A 23618-nucleotide genomic window follows, 5' to 3' on the forward strand; every position below is an offset into this window, starting at 1 on the left:
CTTGTAAGGCACATACAGAAGGAAGCATTGTACTCCGTGATTGGTCTGATGATAAACAAGTACAGGGAACAATGACATCCTTGGATGCTTGTAAGTTCTGCAAACACAAAGAATTCCTTACTACTGCAGACACACGATGGTCAAAGGTCAAGTTACTGGCCACATGCATTCACAAATCCCTGACCACTGGATCTTCTCTTATGAGTATTACCAATGTGGCAGTTTCCAGGGGTACAAAACATCTAAGACTGAAAACATAAAATAGAAAATAGAAATGCATTCTGCTTCTCAAAGGACATAATTCTGCATTTCCTGGCATTGAATTTTAGACCATGGCAGTGGCGCCAAATATTAGTCACAGTCGGGTCTTCTTGGTTGTGTCTTTGGCAAGTCTATTACAGCCCCTGGCTTGAAATGGTCTAAAAAAAAAAAAAACAGGTTAGCCAGAGGCCCTTGAAATTGGCCCCGACTTCAGGGAAGTAGATGTTGAAAAGAAGCAGCCGCAGCATTGAGTGTTGAAGGACTCCACCAGTGACAGGCCAATTTGTGGAAGCAGACTCACTTATCCTAAATTCATGGGTCATATCTGTGAGTGAACTGGCTAGCCAGCAGACGACATAGGGGTTTATACCTAATGTTGCACATTTGTCTACAATACAATATAATTCAGTTACTCATTGTTTCCCTTATCCATTACTAATAACTGTACTAATTAATGAACATACTGCAGTTATGTAGGAAATATGAAAAGTTTAACTACAAAAGACATCAGAGACTAAGTCCCAGTACCTATTGGTTCTCCAATGATGTACATAAACAAAATCTCACACACCCATTGTCATGTTCTGACGAAGTCCAGAATAACACTTACCAAACAAAAACACTATAAAGGAAGCACTATGTATAAAAGCACACCTCTCAACATCTAAGCACAAGAAATCTGGACAAAGATAAAAATAACAGCGAGATGAAGGCCCAAAGCCAAGGACAGATATTAAATTACTGCTCTTACAAACACAGAAAGTTGCTAAAACAGGATTTGTGTTAGCATTCATTTTTCTGAAGGACATGAAGTCTGAAACTCAAATGTATGTTTACTACTTAGGAATTTCCAATCTTCAAGGATTTTCTAGACTAAAAAATCTGGACATCCTGTGAAAATCTGGACTGTTGAGAGGTATGTATTGAAGACAAATCAAGAAAGCTTCCTTACTTTTATAATAATGAAGCAACAATCTTCTATAAAAAACAGCATTTTATTAGTAATTAAAATGTTTATGGTACCTGCAATAAACCTCAACAACATACCTTGAACAACTTGGGAAAGATATCAGTGGGCTGTCCACGAACCACAAAAAGCCTTGACGCAAATTTCCTCAGGCTATTATCCAAATCTTCCAGGGACTGCAGAAGAAACCTAGAATATAGAAAGCCAAAATCTGGTTAGATCAGAAACACTGCATTCAGCACGGGAAAGAAAAGTTAACATGCTGCACAGGGACAGGCTTAACATAACACATAAAACCCTGTGTTTGATACTAAATCCCACACACACACACACACACACACACACACACAATAAATTAAAAAAACAATACAAAAATAGAAGTTATGTTCTTACCATAACGTTCCATGTTAGTTGTCTTCTTCTCGCCTTCTTCTTGCTGGATGGGTTCGGAGCCGACCTCGGCTCCGACTCGGCCACTCTAAAAGCTCGAGAGTTGGTTCCACCGGCTCGAGGCTCCCCCTATATCCCACAATGCTAGGCGTGAGTTACCTCAGATCTCGTTTGTAAGCTAGGCCCAGCTTATAATAGCAATAGAATAATTATAAACAAAGTCCACCTCTATAAACCAGGGAGAAGAGAAGGGTGACCTACATCCTGATCCAGGAAAATATGCACAGCAGCATATACCTAAAGTAAAGAGGTGGTAGAAAGAGAGGTCACAATCAAACTCCTCTAGGTCTGTCCAGGCCAGGGGAAGGAGGGTGGGACGCAAGAAGAAGGCGAGAAGAAGACAACTAACATGGAACGTTATGGTAAGAACATAACTTCTATATGTTAAGTTGTCTATCTCGCCTTCATTCTTGCTGGATGGGACCGCGTCCCTAGCACCTTGTCCCGGGTGGCCTAACGGAACAGACTCTTGAGAACAGTGGAACCAAAGTTAGCTCTATGCCTAGAAGCTAAATCCAACTTATAATAAGAAATGAAGGTGTGAGGAGTAGCCCAAGTAGCCGCTGCACAAATGCTGCCAATAGGCAGTCTGTCTTGGAAGGCTATAGAAGTAGCCAAAGCTCTGGTGGAATGGGCTTTAGGCTTGTTAGGCAGCTTTTGTTGTCTAATTTCATAAACAAGGGAAATCAGGGATGTTAGCCATCTAGATAATGATACCTTTGAAACTGAAAGTCCCTTTCTGCCTTCTGCATAAGAGACAAACAGCTGGTCAGATTTTCTGAATTGTTTGGTTCCATCCAAATAGTACCTTAACTGACGATGAACATCTAGCCAATGCAATTTTTGTTCAGACCTGTTAGAATATTCTGGAAAAAACACAGGGAGGTCAATGCTTCGATTCAGGTTAGACGCCGAGGCTATCTTAGGTAAAAAGGACGGGTTGGTTCAGAAGATACCCTGTCCTTATGGAACAACAGATAAGGAGGTCGACAGCTGAGTGCATGAAGTTCTGAAACTCTTCTAGCTGAAGTAATAGCTACCAGAAAGAGTGTCTTCCATTATAGCAATTTTAAAGAACAGGAGGCTGCAGGTTCGAAAGGGGAAAGAATCAAAGAACTAAGAACTAAATTTAGGTCCCAAGGAGGAGGAGGATTTCTTATAGGAGGTCTAAGTAGAAAAACTCCCTTCAGAAAGGCTTTGCAAAGCTTGTGGGACATTATGGCAGACTCTGAAATGCCCACATGAAAGTTAGAAATAGCTGCCAATTGAACTTTAAGAGTAGAAGGAGATGAACCTGCATGGAAGAGTTCAGCTAGAAAATCAAGGACCATTTGGATGGAAGCAGTGAAAGGATCTATGTCCCTTCCTTGAGCCCAATAGGCAAAACGTTTCCACTTACTCAAATAAATCTTTCGAGTGGAAGATTTATGGGAAGCTATCAAAATATCTCGAACAGAGTGAGATATTTGAGGAAGCCTGGCTAAGGTTGGAATAGGAGGAACCAAGCGGTGAGGTTCAGAGAGGGAAGGGAGCGATGAAACTGACCCGACTGATGGATCAAAAGATCTGGAACTAGGTCCAGATGCCAAGGTTGCTCCAACAGAAATTGATGTAGAAAGGGGAACCAAACCTGTCGAGGCCAGTAAGGAGCAATGAGGATCAAGGAGGCCTTCTGAGCGATAGCTTTCTGTATCACTTGAGAGATTAGTGGGAAGGGAGGAAATGCATACAGAAGTCCCCGGGCCAAACTTGGACTAGAGCGCCTCTGCTGGGTTGGCCTGGTAGCGGGAATAGGGTGAAATAATCTCTGCACTTGCTGTTTTGGGGAGTAGCAAAAAGATCGCAGCAAGGCTGACCCCACTTGAGAAAAATTTCTCTCACTACAGAGTCTTTCAGAGACCACTCGTGAGGCATGAGGATAGCTCTGCTCAACTTGTCCGCAATTTGATTGGACTTCCCGGGATGTGCGTTGCTATCAGAAACCGCTGAGAAGAAATCGCCCATTGCCACAGTCTGAGTGCTTCTCGACACAGGGGGTAGGACCTGGTTCCGCCTTGTTTGTTGATATACCACACTACAGACATATTGTCCGTCTGGATTGCTATCGTTCCCAAGGGAAGAGAGTCTTGAAGGGCTTGCAACGCTAAAAGCACTGCTCTCATCTCTAGAACATTTATGTGCAAGTGGCATTCGTCTGGTTGCCATGTGCCCTGGACAGTTCTGCCCTGATAATGCCCCCCCACCCGATCAGGGAGGCGTCCGTTGTCAAAGTAGCAACCGGAGGGGAAGGTACAAAAGGTCTTCCCAATAAGAGCTGAGGGGAAGACATCCACCACAGAAGATGATTTTTGCATGTTTGCGTGATCATAATGGTGTGGGACATCGGAAGTTGCTGGTATGACCACTGTGTGAAGAGCATCCATTGAAGGATTCTCATGTGGAACCTGGCTAATGGAAGCAGAGGTATGGCAGCCGCCATAATCCCCAACACTTTCAGAACTAACCTGGCTTTGACTCTGCTGCTGCTGAAGAGGAGTGAGACCAGTTTGTGTATGTCTGCTATTCTCGGATGTGTTAGTCTCGCAGACATGTTGACTGTGTCTAGATTTGCGCCTATGAAGGTAATAGTACGACAAGGCGACAAAACAGACTTTTCGCAATTTACTGAAATGCCTAACTTTTGACAAATGCGAAAGGTGTAGTCCCTGGCCATTAGGAGAAGATGCTTGGTGGGAGCTGTGAGGAGCCAGTCGTCCAAATATGGAAACACCTGGAATCCTTGACGTCTCAGGTGAGAAGCTACCACTGCCATGCATTTGGTAAAACACCCGGGGGGCAGTGGTGAGACCAAAGGGCAGGGCCCTGAATTGAAAATGACTGGTTCCCAGCCTGAAGCGGAGAAATCTTCTGGAGCGTCTGTTCATTTTTATGTGATAGTACGCATCCTGAAGGTCTATAGAGCACATCCAGTTTCCCTTTCCTAAAAGGGGAAGGATGGACTGCAGCGTGACCATCCGAAATCTTGTTTTCTTGACTGACTTGTTCAAGATACTGAGATCCAAAATTGGTCTCCAGTCCCCTGTTTTCTTTGGAACTAAAAAGAACCTGGAGTAGATTCCGGATCCTTGCTGGTCTGCTGGAACTGGCTGAATTGCTCGTTTTGCAAGCAGCTTTGAAATTTCCAAAACTGCAAGATCCCTTTGAGCGGGTGGAACATCTGGAAGGGATTTTTTTGATTGGTTTGGAATGCGAACGAAGGGAATGGAATAGCCTTCGGAAATGATGGACTGTACCCATTTGTCTTGAGTCAGGGATAGCCAGGCTTCTGGGTACAGTGACAATCTTCCCCCGACTGCCTCCGAAGGTGGGCAGTCGGGCAACACCTCAGGGATGCTGAAAGGGCTTATCAGAGAAGGCTTCCCGATTGCCCTGGTTCTGCGGACCCCCCCTGCCTCTAGGGCGACGTCTACCATTGTTGTTCCCCCCACTGCCTCTGGCGGGGAACCGACTTTGTGCGTCAGGCGAAGTCCCTTGAGATTGTTTGCGGAACCACATTTTCCCACTTTTCTGACCTTTGGGATAAGGCCTAGAAGGAGTAGAAAAACGGACTCCGACGGCAGAAAGAGTCTTGCCATCTGTCTCGCACCTAGTCAAGGTTTCTTTCACTTGAGGACCAAAGAGAGATGATCCATCAAACGGGGAATTAGTGAAAGACGTTTTAAAGGGGTCCGCAAAGTTGCATAGCCGCATCCAGGCATGCCTGCGTAAGGCCACACCTGTCCCTGCGGCCCTGCTCGCTCCATCAGCCGCATAAGAAAGGAGGCGCATGGAGGAGTTAGCTATGGAGTTCAGGGTAGCCAGCTGGGTGTTCATCTTGTCTTGAAAACCCACAGCCGTAGGATCCTTCAACATGTCACTCGCTTCTTTGATCAAGTCTCTTTGAAGACGAGTAAAATGGCATAGGTAGTTCAGCTTAACGCATAGCAAAGGTCGCTGACGAGAACATCCGCTTCCCGCACCTGTCCATAGACCTAGATTCTTTGTTAGGGGATGAACAGGCACTGAAGGATCAGCTAGTTCCTTCTTGGTGGCAGCAGCTACCACCATAGCATCCACAGAAACACCTTTTGTGAGAAATTGTTTGTCAGTTGGTGCTGTTATAAATTTAGAGGGTCTCCTGGGGGTAGGGTCCACTGAATCAGGAGCCGTCCAAGCCTTCTTTGCAACCACCTGCATGAGGGGATCAAAGTCCCGGGACACCCAGGAGGTGGAAGGGCGAGAGCCAAACGCCTCAAGATACACAGATTCATCCTCCAAAGGGTTAAGGGCTGGCCAATTTCCCCTCTGTTTCAGGATCTCTAGAATGTCTGCAAAAGAGACATCTTCAGAAGGGGAACGTGGGGAACCCTCGGAATCCTCTAAATCTGTGTCAGAGGTGACAGACTCAGGTGAGTCTATGTGCTTCCTCTTACACTTTCTCTTCCTAGGGGGCTCCCCTGCCAATTCAGGAGAGGCCTCAGAAGAGGATGAGATCCCCACAGGGGATTCTTGAGGAGCTTGCTCTCTACGGTCTGGGATGAGGGAGTGAGTTGACATAACCAAAGGCACCGAAGTGGGAGGGGCGGACGGAGCCGACTGTGGAGTCGAACAAGGTTCCAACACACTCCGCATGACCTCGAATGCACCCCTGTCAGGCAGAGCCAGAGGTCCCCGCTCCGAGAAGCTGAGAACCTCCCTCGGCACTGACAGGGATGGCTCCGAGGCCGATGTCGGAGCCGAACTCACCAGCGCCGAAGCACCGAGAGGGAGAGGGGGGTCGGACAAGGGTCCGATGCCACTCACCCCCTCGGAGCCGACAAGGGAAGCTCGGCGCCGAGATTCTTCAAAGGAAGAAATCGGAGCCGAAGACAAATGTATCGGCTCTGACGCTACCACAGTCCCGGTCCCGAGACGCCCCGGCTCCGAGCTCAAAGGAGTCGGAGGAGGAATATTTATTGGAACAAGTTGAGGCATCGACTGATGAGTCGGACTCTGGAGCATCTGGGCCAGTGCCTCGGACTTCAAAAGTCTACTCACTACCCTCTGGAGATCGTGATCCGAGAGCCTCGATGACCTGGAGGAGTGAGATCTATGGCTCCGTTCAGACAGCAGGGGAGACGCTGGAGCCGAATGAACGGAGCCAAGGGACGGTGACCTCGATCTCTTTCTCGATGTCGGCTCCGATGGTCTGATCGGAGCCGACCCAGGAATCTCTAATGCCTCGGCTCCAGCCGGAGCCGAGGAAACCACGGATACTGCAGTCAAAGACTCATCAGCTCCAGCCAGAGCCGATGAAGCAGTAGGCTTCGAAGTCTTAGGCCTCGACTCTGAAGCTGGAGCCGAGGTCTTAGAAGCCTTAGAAGGTTTCCCCGATGACACAGAAAGGGAACCTTCAGGCTTAATTAAACCCCTCAAAATGAGTTTATTTTTTCTCTCCTGCAGGACTCTAGGGCTGAAGCCATGGCATACGGTGTAAAGGTCCCAGGCAATACACACAAGAAGTGTGACCGTCTGTCAGAGACATTTTCTGACAGCACGAGTCACACTTCTTGAAGCCTGAGACCTTTGTATCCTTGGACATACTCAAGGAACCGAAGTGTAATCACACACAGAAAACACACACACCCAGATTACACTAATAGGGTTCAAAGGGAATTATTTAAACTAAAAATAAGTTAAATAAGAACTCCCTAAATAAAACACATACACACCCTAAGGATAGGGAAGGAAGGGCCCGAAGGCCTTTGGGGAAAGAACTATAAGTTCTTTAGAAAAAAAGGGGGCTGGATAAAGGTAGAAGGGATAATAAGTCCACTACACTAAAGGGAAGGGAAAGAAAAATACACAGAGCTAGCCTAAGTCTAAGAATTTAAACTAGTCTAACTTTCACTAACCTGGAGCCGGTAGAAAACACACCTCGATCGCTGTAGCGGCAAACGAGATCGGAGGTAACTCACGCCTAGCATTGTGGGATATAGGGGGAGCCTCGAGCCGGTGGAACCAACTCTCGAGCTTTTAGAGTGGCCGAGTCGGAGCCGAGGTCGGCTCCGAACCCATCCAGCAAGAATGAAGACGAGATAGACAACTTAACATCAAACATTTCACACCATTTTGCACATGAATTTAACACTTTCTACAAGATACTATGACCAAAGCTCAGACAGCAACAGCAAATGAAAAAGACATGCTTTGACAAATAATGGCAGAGTACAGATTTTTCAGCAATATCCATTTTGTTCTAGCTGCAACAGCACAAAAAGAATCCCTTCCCTGTAGATGCGGTCTACAGCATCCTATTCGATCTTCATGAAAGATTAGCAGCAATGACTGACAATGTCTGAAGAGGTACTGGGCGCTTCATTCCTGCACACGATTTGGGTGGGGGGGGGTGCACAATGGTGTTCTTGCATGCACCTTCAACAGTCCAACCCTCTAGACAGAAACCAGTCCAAGGACAGTATGACTGGCACAATGGAAAGAAAAAACCGTCAATGGCAGTGAATATCAGTTTTCCTGATCTCAGTTTTGATTACTTCTATATCATTAACTTTACCTATCTGTACTAAAACTTAGAATCTCTGTGTAACTGCATCAGCGAAGCATGGGCTTCACCACAGTCCTCCATACAGGAAAGCAGGGAACTCAGCAGGTGCATCAGCTTTACAGGGCAAGGGGGATGTATATACAGGCTAGTAACTGGCCACACACAAGTTGCACCTTAAAACAGCTGAAAAATGAATGTCATGTACATACTGAAAAACATGAATCCAATTAGGATAGCAGACTACCACAAATCAACTGCTGCCCCACAACATACTTCTCAACCTACTAGAGCAAGAAATCTGGACAAAGGCCCAAAAATAGGGACAATTTTTAAATACTGCTCTTGCAAACTTAGAAAGTTGACAGAGTAACAGGTTTGGAAATAGCATAAATTTTCTGAAGAGTGCGAGGCCTGAAAGTACATATCAGTCATTCTATTCTAACTTGACCGTGGTGGTGCATCGGTTAAGCGTTGTCGCATCACAGCAAGAGGTTCTCCCATTCGAATCCCGGCTGGAGCGCCTTGTGTGTGAAGTCTGCATGTCCTCCCCGCAGTAGAGTGATGTTAAAGACATGCAGGTAGGTGCGAGCTTGAATGGGTGTTCCTTCTTTGAAGGTTGGGCATTGGGCTGGCAACTCGACACCGTAAAAATCCGCTGCCAATCATTAGCGGACTGGAGTTCCGCTGTGGCGACCCGTAACCGGGAAAATCCAAAAGACATTACTTTTTTATATATTCTAACTTGAATCTTCAATTATTTACCAATGATTTGCTAGAAAACCACAATTTTAAAAGAAACGTATCAAAGATATGAGGCAAAATCTCAACATTCTACAAAAATCTGGACAGTTGAGAGGTATGCCCCAGAAGAAGATTTTACAACCAGTGAGACGAGACAATGAAGTAGCAGGATGGGCTGGATGGCCACACTGGGTGACCAAAAAAGGAGTAATGGGATGGGATAGATCACTAGGTGGGACTACAACTACAAATGCCATCCCAAAAGTGCACCTCCCTGTAAAACTAGCAGTACAGTACTTACACAGGTACTACAACAGAAAAAGTAACAAAATTATATTGTAATACAAAAGCATGGCAGCACACAATTCATGTATAGATTTGTATTACATGCATTACTTACAGGACATGGCAAAGCAGCTATCCTGTCCGCCAACCTGCCAAATAATAGTTACGCGTTGTTGTACACCTCACAGAGTGATGCAAAAAGTACAGCAGAGTGTAATCTTATTAATGTTTGTTGAATGGGGTAGAGCACGGATAAGTATTATGCATATGCAGATCACATTTACATATGGTACTTAAGGTGCAGAAAGGCAACAACTCCCACTACCACCTCAACAAATACATTAAACACAAGGACATATTGCGAGGAAGCATGTAGGGCAGCACATAATTGATGTGCAAATCATGGTTATGTGTTACTTGCTTATGAAATAAGACGTCATCAGCGCTGCTGAAGTAAAACAACATGCTTCAATGCAGATCACAGAATCTTTTGAAACTAGCTACACTGTAGCTAACATCAATCATTATATAAAAATAAGAACATGAATTTTGTAGTTGTGTCGTTCTCAAGTGCTTGCTACAAACAAATGTACTAAACAGTGTCAAACATCAGCCATACACAGCCTAGCTGAGCCACAACCCAAGTGTCATCCATTTTCATTAAAACAAATCTAAGACCAGAAAACACCACAAAACAGAACATACAAAAACATTCTTCTGCAAAAGTAGAATCTTGTACATGCACTGTTATGGAAGACAGCACACAGAACTACAGTATCTTCATTAATACTTCTGCAGTAGGAATTTCTTACAGGGTAGAATCTCAAGCAACAGCCCCCCAAAAAATGTTACGTGGGTGATAAATGTCAGAATAAACCCAGAACTGTCATATCGCATAGACTGATGAAACATTGACTATCACCCAGAAAACTCCAGCTTAAACAGCATCCCACACGTGAAGGGTAAGGTATGAAGAGGTAGAAATAAGCAGCTGATGCCAGCTTGCCCCAGGAGAGAGAGCTTCTGGATGGTCAAATGCAATCATGCAAGCGAAAGCTTGAGGGTCAACAAATAACCAGAACCAGGGACATGAGCTTGGCAATCCTAATGTAGTGATGGTAGCCCTCATTAACATGTGGGTTGAAGCAAACACATGCATACGGAGGGCACAGGACATTGTCCATTTATGCAGGTGCTCATTTCAGCCACCAGGGGCATGGTTGGGTCTTTTTAAAAACATCCATCCTCAACTCCTTTTTCCCCATTTTGCACATGGGGTCAGGGTGTCGCTTTAACAGCGACAATCATTTCAAGCCAAGGTTTACACTGGGTGGCTTGTCCTGCCCCAGTAGTTCATCCTTACCACTCACTCGCACTCACACCTACAGCCAATTTAGAGTATCCAATCCAGCTGCTGCATGCCTTTGGAGTGTGGAAGGAAACCAGAGCACCTAGAGGAAACCCATGCAACTGGGACGACATGCAGGCTCAGCACAGAAAGCACTCCAGCCAAGAATCAAACCAGAGAACCTCTTGCTGTAAGGCGACAATGCTAACCACTGCACCACAACACCCACTCTTGTAATATTGGCAAGGGCAAAAAAAAAAAAACAGTCACTGTGACCTAGAAACTATATTAACTGAGTGGCAACTAAATCACAATCAAAACGAATAAGTAGAAAACTTCCGACATAGAAATGAACGACTGTATAGCAGACAACAGAATGAAGCAACTAAACACCAGTAAAGGTAGGGTTCATGAAAGCGATGCTGTGTGCAGCAAATGGCAGGTAGCCAATACAGAAAGTAGGGGGTCACTGCCAGGAAAACAGCAACAGAAGCAATACTGAATAACACACACACATGCTAGTACTGACTAAAGTCAAAGGACTAATTTTGGCGAAAGCAGTTGACAGGACTACTGTGAAATACAAAACCTGAATGAAGCAAACAGATGAATGAATATGGCCAACATCCTCCAGCACAATATAAGCTATCACCTTAAAAAAAGCTCATTAGGCTGTGGCAGGAATTCTCAGAGTCCAGTGCAGCTGCAGCAAGGAAGCAAAAATCTGGGCAAGTGTAACAAATCTAGACAAACCTCAAAACAACAAAAAGGCTTTTAATGCTACAGCCCTAGAGTCAGGAGGAAAGTACAGTCCACCTGTAACACTTACCCAATTGTAGATGTTCGACTAGACTGATGTTGCAATAGTGATTCTTCCGTCTTCCTACCATGCAGAAGCCCACGAACAGTGCAATTTCCAGAATCTTGACATCACCTATAGCCAAAGTACATCCGGACATTGAGGTGCAAGAGTCGAGTCTGTCAGTACCATCTACAATTCTTTCCAGCTGTGAAGTCAGATATGCAACTCAGTTTTTATCAGACATTTGCAGTCCATTAGTCAGCTCATTTTCTCCAGAGTTATTTCCTCCCGATTTCAGACAAGCACCCCACTGGGTAATTTTCTATTCTGATTAATGTTTTAAAAAGCATCAATAACTGCTTAAAGTGTGGGAAACAAATCCTTCATAATGATTTTCATTCCAACTTCCATTTTTATGAGGCCTCAGCTCAATGTTTCTAGTTGTCAAGATTGTGCTAAGTTTTGAACTACGACTATTAAGCATAGGCTCAAAGTCCTTGCAGTCCACATGGAATCCTTGGACGTGGCTCTCTTATTTCTTCTCATTCCTTAGCTTCAGCAGCTATCATGCCCAAAAGAAGCAAGGACAAAAAGCTGAAAGAAAGGAATTGGCTGGCGAACCTTCCATGCCTGCATTAAGTTGCCTGGCAAATCAAGTGAGGTGCTTTTCTAGCCCCCCCCCCCCGCAACCTGACGACTATTAGGTCCAAGCCCTCTAGTGTGACCCCCTAGGGAGGCTGCCATGGCAGTAGAACAATTGGATAGGACTACCCCAACACCCTTGTCAGTTAGGTTTGAAGTTACTCCACAGACTGACTTCTGGCTCTCGAGCGTTGATAACTGAGGGAGATAATTCTTCTTCGAAAGTCAATATGATCAAACTTCAGGAACAGCCAACCACATCTGGTGTCTTTCTTTACTTCAGGAACAGCCAACCACATCTGGTGTCTTTCTTTACTTTCTGAACAGTATTACTGCCAAGACCTTATAGGGCCACAGAGAAAACTACGACATCAGTAGTGCAGGTCTCAAGATCCACTCTAAAATGTAGCTACAATGCATTGGATGTAGCTTGTAGAGCAGCTGATACAGGTTCTCACTTGCAGACATGCTTGGCTGAGGACACAGCCACTCTCTGACCATGTAAAGTCTGAATTCCTGAATGCTCTACTGGATAAATAGTTCCTTTTTGACCCTCCTGCAGAAAAAGTATTTGAGAAGTTGGACAAAACGGGAAAAACAGGTGAAAGAATTCTATCTCCCACTTCTAGATATAATAGAAGTTGCTGCGGTAGCGTTGTCGCCTCACAGTAAGACGTTGTCCTGTTCAATTCTCAGCTAAAGCGTCTTCTGTGTGGAGACATGCGTGAATGGGTGTACCTTCGTTGAAGGTTGTGCGTCAGGACTGGCAACTCGGTACATAAAAATCTACTGCCAATCATTAGCAGACCGGAGTTCCGCTGTGGCGACCCCTAACCGGGAAAAGCCAAAAGATACTACTACTACTTTGGCCTTTTCCCCATAGGCAAGACAAAGGGAAGTCTCACCGAGCAGAGATACCCAGACAGTCTAGGAGGTAGAAACCTGTTCAGCACCCTAGACCTGGGGATTCCAAAGACCCCCCCTCCCCCCACACAGGAACAGCTATGACTATGCACAGCCCTCCATCCTCAGTCCCACATCCCCTCTGCCCTTCCATCTAGCAGAGAAACTCTCCTCTTTCCTACAACAATGAAAACCATTCACAGGAGGTCAATGCGTCTTACACATCACAGAAAAGGGGGAATTCCATTCAGTTCAAGGAAAAGTCACTCTTCCAAGTAATACCAAAACTCCCAAAAGTACAAGAGGGTCTTCTCCCTCCCATCTTGCTAGATTTTTTTTTACAACTAGGGTCCATTCAATCAGTTTCTAGGAAACCATGTGAAGACCAATGTTAGTTCTGTCAAAATTTCAATTATGTCCCAAAATTCAAAATGCTAATTAGTCAAAAACTACTATCCATGACCTTTCAAGCGATTATATGGTCATGCTAGACCTGAAGGGTGCCTACCTACATGACCCTATTCAAAGGAGTTAGCAAATATGAATGGATATACCAAATACATGCAGAAACTTATCACTGGTGAAACACAGGAGAGCAAATGCATCATCTTTATATATATATATATATATTTATATATCTATAAACACAGCTGGTGATACGAGTAGACAAAAAGTATGGTGCACATGTGATTAAGAGTAAGGTAGAATAGTGCTAAAAAACAGACCTGTACAACTCAAGTAAAATTAAAGAAAGATAAACTGTAGGTAAGAGTGGACTGAGGAAATGAAATAAATTAGTTGGAATGGGTGGGTTCACAGAAAGCTACACAGAGTTAAGGTCATAGTACTGAATGGATGAGAATATCAATTGAGAGAGAGACTGGGTAAACAGTAAGTTAAGGAATGAAATGTTAGCAGCAAACAGGAAATTGCTGAGTATTACATTACAAGAACTTGAGAAGAAAGAGTATGAGGGAAGTAAAAGTAACAGAGTAAGGGCTGAGAGTACCTTTAATGTCAGTGAATGCAGCAATCATAACACTTCAAAAAAGGGCAATTATAATTGCAAAATAAATGGTAAAAACAAACAAACAAACACCGTCAACAGCTATACTTTAACCTGTGTGTATTTACAAACACTCATATAATTCTAAACAGCATATCTATTCATTCCAGGAATGATATACCACTTTATGTCTCAACGGCTGATCAGACATATTACTGAAAGCAGTTCTGTGTTTTGTAGCATTCAAAACAGGCCAACTGAAAGAATCACTTGAAAAGTTGATAAGTATTCAGAAAACCTTCAGAAACTGATGTAAAAAAAAAAAAATAATACTGTAAATTACTTACACTGGACCTATGCCTGCTCCACAACGCAATGCCATGAGCACTGTCAGTGTCAAGAAAGGATGAAAAAAAAAAACGAACCCATGAACCTAAATCATCTCTGGCTGTTTTTTTTTTTTTTTTTTTTTTGTTAAACACCTTTATTGAATCATCACTTGTGACACTGGAAAATTTACACTTGGTACAATTTGATTAATTTTATAAAACAAGTTCATAGGTAGGTACTAGGCTAATGGCCCTAGGGCCTCTATAAGCCTAGCCAAAAGGTACCCTGGCTTTCACCACCCAAGAAAATTATTTTCCTGTGCCACGGTCGAGCAGAGCCACAGAAGTGATCCCCGGGGTGAATTTCCTATCTCCCATCCAATCAAGATTTTTCTTGAAGAGTGCTAATGAGGAGCTTTGTTGGATATAGACAGGTAGTTTGTTCCAGAGTATAGGTAGTTTGTTCCAGAGTATGGGAAGTCTCTGGGACAGGAAACTATCCCTCCAGCAAATCTAAGCAACATTACATAAATTATTCGACACCTGTCCGTTTTTTTTTTTTCAGCAAGAAACATCTTGCTTAAAGTCACTTATGACATAACCAATCATACATTTATATGGAATTCCCTTGAAAAAGCCCTGCATTGTCAGGGTGAAAGCACTTGTGTATTAACTTGCTAGAATAAATATCTATTTATAGCCGATTTCAGTGCGCCCAGACCGTTTATTTCCTTTTTTACATTTATATAAAATGAAAACAAACACCAACACTAGTTGCAAGCATTTTCCATCACAAACCATAATGACACACTCCCAGTTGCAAACATTACACATCACGTATAATCTACCACATCATTTTCAGTCAAACATTACGTAGCTCATTTAAGTCCTGCCTTCTTTTAAACCCCTTTCCTCCCCTGTATGTACTATTCCCACAATTCCCATTTTTTCCTATGTAGTTTGCTCCTACCTTAGTTTCGATTTTGATTTACATGTTCTAGTAATTGCTTTTGTGGCAGCCACCATAATTAGACACAGCAAGGCATTACCATGTCTAGGCAATTCCAGTTTTGTATCACAGCTCCGAAAACTCATCTCCATCAACATCAATCTGCACACCCAGCACCTCCAACAGTGCATCCCGGAGGGACTCCTTAAAGTCCGCCAACTCACTGCACTCCCAGAAAATATGTTCCAATTACCTCTTTCTTCACCTTCTTATTTCCAACATTTGCAGTCTTCCTGAGGAAAAATATCTATGTAAACACTTCCGAGCAAAAATCCTAAATCTTCTAGATTTTGTTACATATTTGCGAGACATACATAGATCCTCCCAATAAATAAGCAATTCCCAAAGAAACACTCTCTCTTCCCAATCCTACCATCTTCTGATGGATTCTTATAGTTATCATACAATGTTTTATATGCTCTACTAATTTAATGGCAGCTTCGGTTCTAGGATTCTACTAAAACTACCAGTGCTGGTGTTCGAATTAGGAACCCCCCTCTCCATCTCTTTGCCTGTACTCCGATATCAATCCTCGATAACCTGCAGTCTATAAATTATTGCAGTCTTCCCAGTCTATTTATTTGCTCCCAATACCATGGTTCCTTTGTAAGCTTTCATTATCCCACTCGACTCTTGCCATCTTCCCCTCCCAGATAAAGTCCTTCAACTCTTTAATAACTACTATCCACAACTCCCCTGTTTGATAAAAATATGTCTGGCTTGTGTACAAGACTAACAGCCTTGTATCTTACTATCCATATAACAAAGCTCCCATTTTTCTCAGTTTTTGTATTATTTTGTGTTTAGTCTCTTCCCACATATCCTTAGCTGCCACACCAGAATAAATTTTTAATCCATAATCCTAACTATTTCATCATATTCCCATAAATACGGATATTGCTAAACCAATTAATATGTGGGTACATAATTTACCGCCATTTCCTTTGTTTTAGCTTCATTAATTTTGTGTCCTAAAAAGATAGGAGACTAAATCAAAAATGTTCCACAGCACTCTAATGTCTCTTTCTGGTTTTGTCAGGTATAAAATTATATCATCTTTAAATACAGCCAGCTTTTCTTGACTAGCATACCAATTCTATACTTGAATTTCTGAATCCCTTAACTTTCTTTGCCAATGGTTCTAAACATAATGCAACGAAAGGGGAAAGAGGACACCCCTGCCATGTTGCTCTGCTTAAGCAGAAATTATCAGAGGACCGCACTGACTTTAAATTTCGCCTCCGATCCATCATATATCCTCCTAAATCAACCTCATCATTTTTTTCAGAAAATGCAAATGCTTCCACTGCCCTGCTTATGAAATCACAGTTACTCTGTCAAATGCTTTCTCTGCATCAAAAGCTACCACCAATGGTCTTTTCTTACATTCTGCTTCCTTTTGGATCATCAATGTTCTGTTAATGTTGCTAAATGTTTGCCTCCCCTTCATAAAACCACAATGATCCACATCTATCAATTTTGGTATTACTTTTGCCATTATTTTACCCATTACAGACATGAACCCTCTATAATCATGGTTTAGTATTGAAATGGGCCTGTATGAAGCTTGATCTCATAGATATTTACCCTCTTTAGGCATTGCAACTACCACTGCTTTATTCCAGGATGTTGTACTTCTCCTCTTAAAATACTGTTAAACAAAATATTCCAAATATTTATCAGTTTTTTTTTCCTTCTAGCTTCCAAACTTGAACAGGAATATCATCTATACCTGGGGGCGGTTTCTGCAGAGTGGTTATACATCACAATTTTTACCTCATCTCCCCTAGCCTAACTGTCAGTAACTGAGCCTCATCTACCTCTAACCTTGGCATATTTAATTCTTCCATAAATATTTCCATTGTATCTTCTTCCATATTCCTCCGCTTTATACAGGCTTTCATAGAATTTCCAAAATATTTCTAATATGTCAAGACTGCAAGAAATGTTGGCTGTTCAACTACAACTAGGAAGGATTCACTATTACAATGCACTGTAAAACAATGTCCCTTCTTGACCTCATTGCACTTCTGATAAAGCTAAAAAAGTGTCTTAACAATTAATTTCAAATTCATTCATATCAGGCAGCAATAGCAGACTTGGCACCACCTAAAGACATTAACACCCACACATGCACCGGAAAGAAACTCAGCAGTTCAGAAAATGAGTGAGAACATGTATAAAACTACTTCAGATTCAGTTATGTTATGTATAAATAACAAATAAAAGCCTCATAACAGAATATCAGAATCCAGACAGCTAACAGAACAGAGTGAAAAATGCACTTATGCTGGCTTCAATAAATCACTACAAAAGGAACACACATTTCCTTAACCTAGATAAAAGTGTAAACACCAAGCATATCATAGCATACAATCAGAACAAACAATATTGACAACCCACAAGATTCTATTAAAACAACTTACTAATTTTAGGAATTTGCCCTCGAGGTGAGTTACAGTAAATTAGAAGTGACTACGCAAATTAAAAACACATTATAAAGGTAATGTCAAAAACATACCATATCCAAACTAGGCTCTGAATACAGCAAGATCACCAACCCTTAACACAGAAATAAATAAGTAACAAAAAGGTGTGGAAGCCATGCAAATCTAGTGATATGATCATTCTGCACAGAGATGCACACTGTGTTTCATAATCACGTTGCAGAACTCAGCAAAAAGAAAACCCTTTCAGATTAGATGCCGTTATAACAAAAGAACAAAAATAAAACAGCAGAACAGAAGTGCTCATCATAACAATTCATCTTTAAAGATGTATTTTAGGCAAGAAACAATAATAATGGGGGATTTTAACATGGACTTGTCCACCCACTCATCAGATAATCCCTCCAATTTTATTAACCTCCACGGTTTCTGTAAAATTCCCTACTAGAGTTCACAAACAATTCCCTACTAGAGTTCACAAACATAGCAAAAAAAGAATCAATCCTAGACTGCACACTCGCAAACAAGCCCTCTGTCTCCAGTCTGTCTCCCTGACAGCCTAAGTGATCATCTACCCACTTTTCTTCTTCAACACCACATTTGTCCTTCTAAAAATATCACTTACAAAACTTATTCACAACAAAAAAAAAAACACTTCTCCCCCTGAAATCTTCAAATCCCTTCTGCAACAATGTGACTGATCCCCTCTAAAACACCTACACCTTGACCTAGCCTTTAAATATTTCATTGACAAATTCCTTGATATCCTCAACAACCTAGCTCCCCTTGGACAGACTCATTCTAACTCCAGGCACATACCATGGCTTACCAAAGACACCAAGCAGCTCCTCAAACAGCGAGGCAGAGCATGGTCCCTATACCAGAAGGCCAAAAAATCAAGACTCCCTTCTCACCTACCATAAATTACACTACCTGGTCAAAAAACAAATTAAAGCAGGACAAAAAGCTATATTATACAACAATGCAAGAAAAACATCATCCTCAGAAATTCTGGGGAGCTATCCCAACTACTTAAGCCTGGACAAAACACAACCCCAGCACCAACCACAACAAACTCCACAGACAGCAATGCCTGACAATTTAATTCATACTTTTATCAGCTTCATACTCTCCCTAGCAAAAAACGACTGCAAGACCCCCCCCCCCCCATCTATTCCTTATAATCTAGGCTGATCCTCCAACTCTTTTACAATCAAACCAATCCAAACTAATACCATCAAAAAAAAAAAATCTATCCAAACAAACTCTCCTCCCTTGCAGCCGACCATACTCCCCAGTAAATTTCTAAATCTAGAGCAAATGCTATCTCCTACCCCATATCCCTCTTAATAAACTATTCCATTGCTGAGCAGTACATCACCAAACTCTGGAAAATCTCCTATATCGTCTTTCTCTACAAAGGCGGCATATTCACTGAGTTTTCAAACTACAGGCCACCCCCCCCCCCCACTCCCCATAGCCAGATTCTTGAAAAATGCATACACAGACAACTCCTCAACCAACTACTAACTACTAATCTCCTACCTGCATCTCAACATAGTTTTAGTCCTAAACACAGTCCAGCCACTGCCCTAAACACAGTCCAACCAATGCCCTTGTTAGTTAGTTTTACAAGCTCAATCCATCAACTAGCTTAGAAATGACAACTAGCTTGTCCCTACTATCTTTCTTGATAGGTCTAAGGCCTATGACACATTATCACACCAAAAACTCCTAAATGAGCTAGCTTCCTTAAACTTAACCCAGCCAGCCTTCTTCTGGTTTCTCAACTACTTAACAGACTGCCGACAGGCAGTCAAATGGCAAAAGAAACTCTTTACCCTATTACCAGTCACAGTGGTTGCACCTCAAGGCTCAATTCTTGGTCCACTGGTCATCATATTCACAAACGGCCACCCAGCATGCAACCATCATTCAATACACAGACTACTCCTCTTTCATATGTTCAGCACCTTCTCTACCACAACTCCTACAAACAATCCAACAATCTTTTCAGGACACTGAAAAATACTCACTGACTAAACTCATACTCAATCCAAATAAAACAAAAGATTATGCTCTTCACTAATAGTAAAGTACCTGATAACTCTCATGCTTTCACCATCTACTCAGCTAATAAAACTAAAACTGAACCTGTCCAACACACCAAACTCCCTGGAGTTACAACAGACAACAACCTAAAATCTGACAAACATCTCACCCTAACTATCATAAAGGGCCACATTAAGCTAGCCGCACATTACAGAGTCAAGCCATACCCAAGAGATACCACTAGACATTCCATAGCTAGGACCCATCTTCTTTCTACCCTTCTTTATGCCTCACCAATATTTACCAATCTCAAAAAATCGGATTTAATGAAACTGGAGACAGGTTATAACAAAATCGCAAGATTTGCTGCTAACCTCCTTTACAAATCACATCACTGCACAGCACTTCGTAAACTAAAGTGGATTCAACTACCTCATCTTCTATCCCTCAACCAAACTAACTTTCATTCATTCAATCTTCTACCACCCAGATAACTGTCCACCACTCAAGAGCTTAGTACAGTCCTACTCAAACAAAAAAATCACTAAGATTCTCCAACAACCTACTACTCAAAGTAAATAAACCTAATAATTATTATGGTAACAACCACGGTTAACAAGTGTAAAATAAATAAATAAATAAAAGTAATTTAACTTTAGGCATTCATTTTGACTATTTGACAACTTTCTTCGTATGAGAATTAAACCACTCCACGTCCAAACCCTTCAATTTTTCCAGACATGCCCTTGTAAAAAATGAAGGAAAGTGACCATTAAATGGCAAAGTATTTCATGGCTGCGCAAAAGACAGGGTACACAGGAACAGAAAAAGGATGCATCTTGAAGCCACCAGTTACATTCTGAAGGCAGGTCATTATATGGCCTACCTCACATAAATGTTTCATCGGACTTCAAAGTATTCTGAGCAAGTTATCCAGGAGAGACTCAAGAAGACCTATAAACCCCCAAGGTGTCAAAGCTTACAGAAGCATGCTTTCAGAACTACAGTTCTAAGAAAAAATTCCTAGAGTTTAGTGAAGAAGCCAAGTTTGTAATGCATGATGAGAACATGTGCAGTAAGTATACCTCTACCAACTGTCCCTGATTTTAAGGGATGCCCCCGATTTTGACTCAATTTTTAGCTCTGTCCCAATTAATCCTTCCTAAAACTAGTGACATTTGGAGGAAAAATGGTGAATTACACTTTGAATAATGACAATAATTAATAGTTTTATACTTCTTTTACTTCAGAAAATGTGCATTAATTCATATGCTCTGATTCTGTCAATGTCTCAAGTTAATAGCACTAAGATTTTAAAAGTGTCCCTTATTGTTTGAGAGCTATAGCAGTAAGTCAGGTCATGGCAGCAAAGACCTCATCTAGAAGGACACTCAAAGTCAAGTTTATTCTGCTGGTATGCTGCTAGAAGTAACTTCCCATAACTGAGTGGCAATGAAAACATTTTGCTACAAGTAAACCACATGTACAGACAAAAGTTAATCATTTCTAAGGTGTCCTATTCTACTGATCCAGCATCTCAAATCTCCCAACATTTATGATGGGGAATGCATGCCCATGTATATAGGAATGTTACAGAAAAAAAAAAAAAAAAAAAGGATTAGAAGCAGTAGTCACATTAGCTGTGAATGAAAAGCCTGCACAGAGCATAACCTCATTTTAAAAGAAAGAGATACAAGGTAGTGATATACATTATTAAAAAACACATGCGGCAAGTAACTTCTTTATGGGCACAAAATCTGGTCAAAGGAAATGGGAGTGGATTAGCAGTCCTGTTTTAAAACATAAAATAGGGAAAATTACTAAAGGGGAGGAGTCAGCAACAAGTTGTGACCAGTACTGATGCCTAGAGTGCAAGTCCTAAAGGCTATTGTACACAAAGCTTTAGGTTACCAAAAATAATTTTGCTACACATTGACAAGGAAATGTTGCAAAAAGCTTACCAAAGGTTAATGAGCAAGCAGTACTTAAAAATGCAGTAATAATGCAATAAAGCAAGAGCACACCATGAATGTGAGCTGCTTTCATCTTTTTAGTAACACTGCACAGCTGACTTTTTTATTCTTTCAAAAGGGTTATAAAATGTGATTTCACAGCAACATCATTTATCCATCCTTGGCACAGCCAACCAAATACAATGAAAATAAATACATATATAAAAAAATACAACTATGCTTCCTTTTTTTCTTCAAAGTTGTTTTTTTCTAGCTGTGAACATAACATGAATATGCAATTAAGTGTGTAAAATTGAAATATCCATACATCAGATTGTAAAACAAATAAAGTATTCTTGATTCTGGGTTGAAACCCAACCTCCTCTGTAAGGTATTTAGAAAAACATTACATTGTTCTGTTTTGGGAAAAAAAAAGTTTGACAGCATCACTGGAAACTAGACTACTTCAGTTCACAGTTTCTTCTTATGAATGACAGGATTGCTACTGTAACACAAAGATGCCATGAATTGCTTCTAAAGACAATTCCTGCATTAGACATTGACCACTGTAATAAAATTCTGCACTGCCCTGAGCAGTCTTTTCACACACATAGATCCAAACTAATTCAATTTACATTTCAAATGTACCCAACAACATTCATATGCACATTAAAAATGCTGCAAATGTTCTGTTCAAAACAGATTTTTTGTTTATTTTGTAAAAACTGTAGAAATGTAAAAAAAAAAAAAAAAAAAAGAGATCTTTTCTCATTCCCCACATGTACACGTCAATCCCAGAGCCCAGTGAAGGTCTCCTTACACAACCACATCTGACCTTCAATAGGGAAACTGGCAAAGGCTGATTATCAGAACACAAAATGAGTATGAGTGTATGTATGGGTGTACTTCCGTGGTGGGCGAGTAATTAGGGCTGAATATTTACAGAAATATAGAACGAGATTTACACCTTAGAGTTCTGCATGGTGGGTGGGTACAGGGGGTGTGCACAAAATATTAAAACAAGCCTTATGCCTCAGATTTGTGTAAATGTACCAGAATATACATTTGGTTTGTCCTACAGAATGGGAAGGGACAACTTGCACAAATGCAAAACTATACTACCAGATGACATCAGGAATATTTTCAAAATTCTGACATTGTCTTGTTTAACATTTTCCAAAATCCCCATCACTAAATGAACTAAATAACTAAAAATGGGAAAGTTACTGACTGACTGTACATAACAACATACTCAAGTGTACAAAAGTGTACAACACTATAATCAAAGTGCATGAAACTCCAAAAAAGTTTCTTTTAGATCGCTATCTTTTATAACCCTCAACAATGAAAAACATTAGGAACAGCTATTCTAAAAATCCAAAATGTCATATGGGGCAACATGCAGCACCAAAACAGACCCAAACAGCACACATAAACAACACAAATGTCACCAACAAAGTATCACATTGGGGTGAGCATAATGCATTTTAACCTGTGATTACACCCAACAGGAGAACAGTTGTCTCTATAGCAGTAAACATGTGGAGGTATTTCTGTGCTACAGTAAAGCAATGGGATTATCCCCATAGGCAGGCACTTAGTGATTTTTCCTCCATTTAGAAAGCCAAAAAGTATGGACATATATTTAACATATCTGTTCCACAAAGCACAGTAAAGTACATCAAAGAAAACACACAGCAACAGGCAAATAACCACATTACAGTATCCAAACCAGATTTCATCTTGTGCTATTGTAAGTTCTCTTGATATGTACTGCTATGCCTTCTCTAATGTAATACATAAATTCCAATGATAAGTTACGACATAATTCAGGATTTCAC

At 41.6% G+C, this 23618-nt stretch overlaps 1 protein-coding gene across 2 annotated transcripts in view; it reads right to left on the minus strand.

Annotated features, from left to right (window-relative positions):
* The window catches only part of CRY2 (cryptochrome circadian regulator 2), a 526322-nt gene that overhangs the window by 497801 nt on the left and 4903 nt on the right, over positions 1-23618 (minus strand). For both annotated transcript variants that reach the window (XM_044082571.1, XM_044082570.1), the window contains exon 2: positions 1309-1417. In XM_044082571.1, coding sequence (XP_043938506.1) covers positions 1309-1417 — 109 coding nt within the window. The remainder of the gene's footprint in view (positions 1-1308; positions 1418-23618) is intronic.

This window comes from Protopterus annectens, chromosome 9.part0 (assembly GCF_019279795.1).
Source record: "Protopterus annectens isolate FY-2018-M chromosome 9.part0, PAN1.0, whole genome shotgun sequence".
Classification (NCBI taxonomy): Eukaryota; Metazoa; Chordata; order Ceratodontiformes; family Protopteridae; genus Protopterus; species Protopterus annectens.